Consider the following 8,923-nt stretch of genomic DNA (forward strand, 5'->3'; position numbering starts at 1 on the left):
ACACACACACACACACACACACACACACACACACACACACACACACACACACACACACACACATAAAGTGGCATCTTTCTCAAATTCAGTGTCTGTTCTATATCTCATGTCAGTAAGCATCATGGTAGCAAAGCATCATGATGATCACATGATCTACAAATTGTCATATTTTTAACATCCACGTCATCAAGGAAAGAGAAATGAGTACCATGGCAATGCTAAGATATGTCAAGAGCAGGAGTTTTAGATATTAATATCAGCTTTAGGTTATATTGTGTCTCAAACAGCTCTACACTAGCAGAAACTACATTTATTTTATCCAAATTATCTTTAAAATGAACTTAAATTTCAAATGAGCTTAAATTTTTATAATTTCAAATGAGCTTAAATTTCAGACTATGTAGTATTTCAGGATCTTTCAGCCTCTCTGACAGGTTCCATCTGTTCCAAAGATAAAATATTAGCACTAAGTGGATCTATTTAGTGACATCAAAGTCATCACAGCAACATAACTGACCCGGACCTCCAGCCTGTTTTCTCTCAAAGGGATTTCCGAGCTGCTGGCTGGGAATGTGAGGTCAGAGGTTAACATGATGAAGATTAAATGGTTCCAAAAAGAGGTGTTTATTTGCACCAACCGATGGGAGGCAGGTTGATTTTGAACTGTAATGAACTTTGCAATAATTGTACACTTCTTATGGGTATTGAGGCAGAAACCCTCATTAATCTCAAAGGCATTTCTGCTTTTAAGTTGGATTAATGCCACTGACCTGAATGGGGTGAATCATAGTGCTTTTTCTTGGATGCCAAATTGTAGCTTCTGTCAGTAAAGTACGCTCAAGAGGTCAGTGTTAATGATACGACATTATCCCATCAGTACGTACCATCATAAACACCAAACTTGAAATTAGGGTAAAACTACATATTTTTCCAATCAAATAGCTGATTGGTTGTCTGAACAACGTGACGACAAATGAAAACCCTGTATAATTAGGATGGTTTTGGTTCACCTGACCTCGATTAATGATTCTTAAAGGGTCTTTATACAAGATGCATTCTTGGGTTCAAAAACAGGTGAAGAAAAACGGAACAGACTGAATGCAGAGTCTCAAGATGCACTCTGGTCAATTAAGATGAGCTATTGTATTTATACCTTGACATGCCATCTTACAAATGCAGGCGGGACATTTGTGAGATGTAACGTGTTGGCAAAAGACTTACAAAGATATACGGCTGAATGCACATGGATGTACCAGAGAATGAATTTAAAAATACAACTATCAAAAGAGGGTTTTACTAAACAGCAAAACAGCACTGTTGCTAAAAGTATTAAAAATATAATATACAGTACCGTTCAAAAATGTACGGTCAGTAAGTTTTTTTTCTTTTAAGAAATTAACTTTTATTCAGCAAGGATGCATTCAATTGGTAAAAAGTAACATTGTAAAGATATTTCAGATTTCTGTTTCAAATAAATGCTGTTCTTTTGAACTTTCTATTCAACAAAGAATCCTAAAAAATATATCATAGCTTCCAGTAATATACTGAGCAGCACAACTGTTTTCAACATTGATAATAATAAGAAATGTTACGTGATTTTAAACTGCAATACCGTTTCACAATATTAGTATTTTTTGATCACATAAATGCAGCCTTAAGAGACTTCACTTAAAAACATTTTTAAAAAATCGTACATTTACATTTACATTTACATTTAGTCATTTTGCAGACGCTTTTATCCAAAGCGACTTACAATTTGGGGATACATAAAGCGATTCTTCTTAAAGAGGCAAACAGATACAGGAAGTGCTTGTAATACCAAGTTTCTAGACATTGTTCAAATAAGTACAAGCTAGAAAGAGAAGGAATAAATAAAGAGAGAGAATTTTTTAAATTTTTTTATAATGATGATGATGAAGTCAAGTAGCTTCGAAAGAGATGAGTTTTCAGCTGTCGCTTGAAAATTGTCAGGGATTCAGCATTCCGGATAGGCTTAGTCTAATCATTGCTGGACAAATAGTCGACCATAATGACACATATTTTAATTCATATTACACTGAATTTTCTTGAAAGGACTTTAGACAGCCCTAATATTATAAGTCACAATTTCTGTTCTATAGGTATATCGATACGTACAGACCCCAAACTTTTGAATGGTGAATCTATGGATCTATGAAATCTATACATCTAAAACCTATAAAACTAGACAACCTTACTAAACGCACAGTTTTTAAGTAGACGAGACTAGAATGTAGTTAAAAGAACAAAAACGTAACCAAAACCTTTTTATTTTTGTTGAAAAAGTGGAGCCAAAACATTTCAGACTGCAAGACATGCGAGCGTTCATGTTTGCGGTTACCAGATATCAAGAGATCAAATCTCCCTATCAGAGCTTTTCTGTTAAACGGATATGTATGCTTCCCGGCTTTTTGCTTTATGCAATCTGGCAACCATTCACACACTCTCTCTGTGGAGGCGCCACGATATGAAAACACTGCCATATAGTACTGTACAAGTAAGCTGGAGTTCAGTGATCTCCATTTGAGGTATTCTGCTTAAATGAAAGTGTCATTCAACCAGTCTGTGTTCTGTCATAGATCTCGACTATATTGTTTGCGATAGTGGTTGCTGATTGTAACGTTATTTACACAACCTCTGTGCGGCAATAAGTTTTTTTTTTTTTTTTTTTTGCCATTGTTTTAAAAGAGAAACAATAATGCAATTTGGAATTACTATTAGGAATTTCTCTGTTATAATATTTGAGAGTAGGTTTTTGTTATGCCAGTTTTCATAATGTAGACAGGGCGAGTGTATATGTAAAGTCTTCGGTGTTTATTTAGCCTCTAATTGATATCCTGTTATAAATCTGTACACTAACGTTAGAAGAGGTGAAATAAACCATGCATACGAGCAATCATTGCAAATTAAAATTGAGCAAAATAATATATTTTTATCATTTTAACCATTATACAGTAAGACGAATATATGACGAAAATGTGTAAGTTAACAATGATTAAAACTAGACTAAAATGCTCAGACATTTTCCCCCAGTTTCTAGACAAGGCTTAAGCCTAGTCCTAAACTAAAATGTAAATCTGAGCTGTTTCAACTGAAAGAAACTTGCAACGGGCCTTAGTCGACTAAAACTGGACTAAAACTAAAACAGGACAAGTTGACTAAATATGATCAAAACTAAAAGTTACATTTAACACAGGACTAAGACTAAGACTAGATTAAAAATAGCTGACAAAATAAAAATTATTGAGCACCAAATCAGCATATTAGAATGATCATGTGACACTGAAGACCAGAGTAATAGTTGCTGAAAAACAGCTTTGCTGTTACAGGAATAATTTTTTACAATTTTAAATATTTTAAAACAGGAAACATTAAGTTTTAAAATGTACAGTAATTTTATTGTTTTTATCTGTAGTTTTAGAAAATGCAGCCTTAATCGATATAAAATTGGAATTATTCCAAACTTTTCACCAGTAGTGTATTTGTATGTATTTGTTAATTTGTATAAATTATTAGATTTTTTCTTCTATATGTAAGAAGACTGGATTTATAAGAAATATATTATATAAAGATATATTATTACATGAAAAGTGCCATTATTTATGAGAAATGTTTAAAATCATGTGATAAAAACCCGTCTTATCAGCAGCCCAATAAAAGCTGTTTTATTGCACATGGAACAGGTCGCCTCAAGGGGACTGACATGTTGAGATCACATGACCAGCTGAATAATACTCCTTCCTTTCCTGGACACTTCCATCTGTGGAATAAATTAATCATGGCTCACTCTGAGCATTTATACAATGTCATTGGTAACTGAAAACGTTTGCTTTTCCATGATTCAGCATCCACTGGACTGTGTCAAAACAAGGCAAATTTGGCCACATCAGCCAGTGCAACAAACACCTTTAAAAGCTGAAATATGGGCCAAAATATTTTGCTTCTGTTTAGATGTACATGCCAACACTTTATACTTTTTCAGCATTTATTCAAAAAATGTTTTCTGACAGTATCAAACAACATCTTGTTCCCACACATGTGCTAGAACTTTCCATATCCCCATTTGCATTGAAAACACTGACAGTAAAGCTTCTGCGAGCAGGTGCAATACCTGTAGGCATTTTTGGATGCAGGCCGAGGGTCAAACTTCAAGAAGATGATGCACATGAGGAGGTTACTGATGGCAGGAGTTTTCAATCACAGTGAGGTCAGAGGTCAGAGCTGGGACATGCTATGTGCTAGAAGAAGAGATGAAAGAGAGAATGAATTTTGGATAAGAGGAGACAAAAGCTGTGCTTGTAAGCCAGAGGACAACCTTGAAAGGGGATCAATCAAACTATTCCAGCAACAGTTCTTACTTTTATCTAACAAAATCTCAATCTGAAGATAAAATAAAATGGTAATCGAATAGAAAGATAGTGCAGCTAATAATATTTCAGACTACATGGTAACACTACAATCATGATCTCCTATTTCTTACAAAACATATTGTGCCGAACAGCGATGGAGAGATGAAATACACATTTGTTTTGATGTGAAAGTAATCGATATTGTATAACATAGTAGAATCCAGCCCCTGTACACTGAAAACATCTTGGCTTATAAACACAGTCACGTCACAAATCATATCCTCCACTTTTTTGGGGGCATAATCTGACAGTTAGTGTTCAGATAAATAGCCAGTAGGTAACAATAAGCGTTTTAAGATAATATTATGTGTATAAATGTATTCCATTAGACATAGATTAACTTTAAACTTCGATCTTTGTTCCCCAGTGTGCTGTATTCATAGAGAACGATCCAGTAGGTTTAAAGTCAGGCTTATGTCAACTGAGACAAACCGTCTGTCTGACAGCAGGCTAGCAGTAGCCTCAGCTTGCTAACTGGTCGTAAGACTTGAAGACAGCGGACAAAAACGAATACAATTTCGAGCTTGTTTTCTTTTTAGTTTATAACAGGTTATGTGATATATTACTTACAGATCCATGTGTTGTCAATGATCACAATTCATTGTGCCGCTACTATGAGAGGCAACTTAGAGAGCACAGGCTAATACACTGCACAAAGGGCTAAACCTAAACCAACCTCGCATTGACGTCTGCAGAGAAGTCCGGCGCGGATTGGCTGAAACTGGATCTGAAAGCGAGGACAGGACCGCCCACAGAATTGCAACTGTTCACAAAACAGCGTTTATTTGGCCTTTCAAACATAATTACATTTAGAAGTTAAAAGAAACTGAACCCGGATCAAAATCCTAATCTCGCGCGCTTGTTGTCACCTGTTAACTGTTGTAAAAAAAAATAAAAAAAAAAGGAATCGTGAGTTTCTGGACTGTTCTAATTATTATTTATTAATAAATGTCCAAATAATATTCCATATTATTAAATGAATTCATATTGATTCAATAAAGATTCCATTGATAAAAGACAGATATAGACAGATATTATAAATAATATAATCAGCTGTTATATTGGAACAAGAATGCAATTAGTTTACAATTTTTTGTCATCGATTTGAATTGCAACACACTGTTTAGCATTAATCATAATGTTATGAATCTGATTATGATGGAAGAGATATTTGTTGACAGTGATTTAACCAATGAAAATGTTGTTTTTCTTCGATCAAAGGTATTCACCAATAAACAGGGGTGTCTTTAATTGTATTTCAAACAATACTGATAATACTCTCAAATAATACTATACTCTTTTATTATATTGCCAATGATATTACAACAGCCTCTCAGGTGTGGTCAAAACATATAGAATAACAAACCAACCTATAGGAGTAAGCTGCCTTATTATCATATTGGAAGTAGAAAAAAATGCTATTTGTAGATAAGTAATAATTAGTGAAGTAATATAAATATAAATAAATATATGCACATTTGATTATTTTTCACTTTATTAATTAATTTAATTATATTGATTTTGCAGTTTTGCCTGTTCAATATAGGCTACATGGATTTGTCTATTTAAAAACGTTGCAAACTTGCAATATGTCTGTAGAGTGTTGTACCAGAGAGATACAGCGCTGTAGGCTATATCAGCGCACTTGTAACGTTAGTAGTGTGCAAGCCAGCCTCGGAAAAATCCAATGACACTGAGAGGGTTTATGTTGTCTACATGGAAAGCATCGTAGCATTTTACAAGTCCCTTATATACATTTAAACTGAGGCATTTCCTTTGAATAATCACACGGCTGATTTGAAAAAGTAAGCAGTGAGTTTTCTCGCAGAGATGCATGAAGCTAATCGTGGAATCATCTGCTGATACTGTTGAAGTTAAACGAGTGAACGAGTGCGCTGCTGCTGCTGCTGCTGTCCCTTCAACTCACTCACAGAAAGAAGACGGGTAAGATTACTCGTTCTTCTTCGCCGCTATATCCTTTATCTACGATCATTTAAACTCGCCATTTAGAAATACAACCCCAAAAGGCTAAATGTGTACTACTGCATTCGCTTTCACGCGTATCTCAACTGATCGAGTGATTCGCGTATTTACTGTCTTTCAATTGAGAGCAGTTGCTTGGCCGTAGTTACAGATACATTTTTTGCTTTAGTGCGTTTGTAGATATCTCATCATGAGCCGTTGCTTTCAAGCATTTGAAAATGTATCACTTGTCTACAATTGATATCAACGTTGTTTTGAGGCAGCGCTTCATGCTTGATAGTAACACGCGCGCACAAAGAGCTGCTAGTGAAATGCAGCCCTTTAATTAATTTGACCGTGAACGTTTTGATTGTGATTATGATGCAGAAGGAAGCGTTTGTCAGTGTCCTTACACCCAGAACAGCAAATGAAGGGGATTATTTGGAATAATGCGCACAAATTTGAATGAAGTGTTTGTGATTTGGTTACTCATGAGAACTGGCTTCGGCATCTGTCAGAAAGGGGCATCTTGGTGTTAATGCATATGGTGTGATTTCAGTTATGGCAAAGATACTATGCTACTGGCAGAGTTGGTCTTGTTATATTTCATGCATCAAGTAGAGTAGTCACGATCTTTTATAACTGCTTTTTATTTTAATGTTTATTGGGACTTGTCTGGGCAAGTGTTTTCTTTGGGGAGCATCCTGTTTGATTGAAAATGTACGTTTTGGCACATCCACTGACTGAATCACAGCAGGTCTACATTACTGTAGCGATTTAAAATATGTGTTGCTGCTGGAGTTCATCAGATGTCTTTTTTCGTTTTTACATTTACGTGACATTGTTACCCAGGGTCATTCTTAACCCTAAATAAACGTAACCATGGGTTTTTCCACGCGGTTCACACTTCAACCTGTATTAGTAATTAATCATGGGTAGCCATGTTTCAAAAATTCACACTGTACTGTACATTTGTAAACAGTGGGAGAACGTTATTATTTGCATATACATGACGTCAGTAACGCTGATTGGACGAAAAAGTTGTGCGAAGTTCACGCACGACGTGCACGCCACTTGTTTTGGTAACGTGCGTTTGGTAAAAATGTGAAATCTAGACGCTGAATCTAAACAGCATTTGGAAGCAACTGTACAGACTACAGAACGCATAAATGTTTAATGAGGTAAGCGCTGTTTAGTTTATGATTGGATGGACTTGCTAAAAACTCACTGTAACCCAGTGTATTTCGCACTGTACAGGCTACTCTTGACACTGCAATTCGATGCTAAACATACTCATGGTATTCGATTCATACCCCTGTGTTACGGCCTTTTCGCACCAAGAACGATACAATAATTATAAAAATAAGTATACCAGAAGTTGTTGTTTGTAATACGTAACAGTTAATGTATATAATAAAAGCGCGCTAACGTCATTGGATTGGCTTTCAGTGTTTTTTTAATCGTTCATCAGCTAAAAAAAATCGCTCTGGAAGTGATTCCAACTGTATCGTTCCTTTTTAAAGTGGTTAAGTGCAGTGTGAAAGCCAAATTACAGTATGAAAACATACCTGACTGGGGTGAGATGTTATGTAGTGTGATGGGCATTTGCAGTATCTTATAAATGAATATAAATAACGGTCATTGTCAATTATTAGGTTATACTTTTTTGGGATAAGTTTCTGTCTAAAGAGATACTTTAATTTAATAAGCCGTGTGCAAATCAGACTAATATGTGAGGTGAGCATGCATCATGTCCCTTCACCCTTTAATTAGGCCTGATGTATAACTGCGCAACCATCTTTTGCATGTTGCATAATTAATACTCATCTTTGACTTTAAAGTGTGCATGTAAATCTTATTTACTAGCTGTAATATTTCATTGGCAAGGCTCAGTGTCGTATTGATGACATGTTAACATAATTCTCTGATATATAGCTCAGGGCGTTTTTTGGTATTTTCGCCTAAATTTAACATACTCAAATTCAAATGTTTACCCTGTCTCTGTTCTTTAAAACTCTCTTACCCCAGCTGAGATGGGGAGCTTGTTAAATTAGGCAGCCCTGTCATTCATGACACATTGAGTAGCTTTGCTCGTCAGGAGAATTTCAGCTCTATGCAAAGAGCTACCCTTTGTTCCATTTTATAATTTAAATAAGTTGTACATGTTTTTGAAAACTTAGTTTTAATCTGATTCAAGGATGGATGCCTCTTTAATCAGGAGGAGACTTTGGTGCCTTTATATAGATTAATTCATAAAACAACAAAACAGTGTTGCAAAGCAGGCCGGTGGGGAGCATACTATATGCATTTGTTTTTAGGGATGTATCGGGCCCGATACTGAGCTCCTGTACTCGTACTCGTTAAAATGCCCCGATACCAAACGCCGATACCCCACAGCATGTGAAAAGTGCCATATTCAGACAAAGAAACACCAACAACAGACAGCAGGATGGAGTTATTAGAGATTAAGGATGTCTACAAAGTATATGTATGCAATGAATATAACGTTAAACATTCAGTATTAACGCCTGTAT

General features: G+C 35.5%; 2 protein-coding genes across 3 annotated transcripts in view; one reads left to right on the forward strand and one right to left on the reverse strand.

The window, feature by feature from the left end:
• LOC107672766 (transport and Golgi organization protein 2 homolog) overlaps positions 1–5,201 on the reverse strand; it is a 23,257-nt gene extending 18,056 nt beyond the window's left edge. The window contains exons 1-2 of the mRNA XM_016466115.1: positions 4,998–5,201; positions 4,130–4,256 (exon numbers count right to left, since the gene is read on the reverse strand). Of these exons, the coding sequence (XP_016321601.1) occupies positions 4,130–4,185 (56 nt within the window). The 5' untranslated portion in view covers positions 4,186–4,256; positions 4,998–5,201. The remainder of the gene's footprint in view (positions 1–4,129; positions 4,257–4,997) is intronic.
• Positions 5,202–6,144: 943 nt separating this feature from the next.
• LOC107672748 (armadillo repeat protein deleted in velo-cardio-facial syndrome homolog) overlaps positions 6,145–8,923 on the forward strand; it is a 267,938-nt gene continuing 265,159 nt past the window's right edge. The window contains exon 1 of one of the 2 annotated variants that reach the window (XM_016466071.1): positions 6,145–6,371. The gene's annotated coding sequence lies outside the window, so the exon portion shown is untranslated. Of the gene's footprint in view, positions 6,372–7,428; positions 7,571–8,923 lie in introns of those variants that run through there. The other variant, XM_016466075.1, reaches the window with a different exon arrangement.

Source organism: Sinocyclocheilus anshuiensis, unplaced genomic scaffold (genome assembly GCF_001515605.1).
Source record: "Sinocyclocheilus anshuiensis isolate Anshui unplaced genomic scaffold, SAMN03320099.WGS_v1.1 scaffold88, whole genome shotgun sequence".
In the NCBI taxonomy this organism is placed as follows: domain Eukaryota; kingdom Metazoa; phylum Chordata; class Actinopteri; order Cypriniformes; family Cyprinidae; genus Sinocyclocheilus; species Sinocyclocheilus anshuiensis.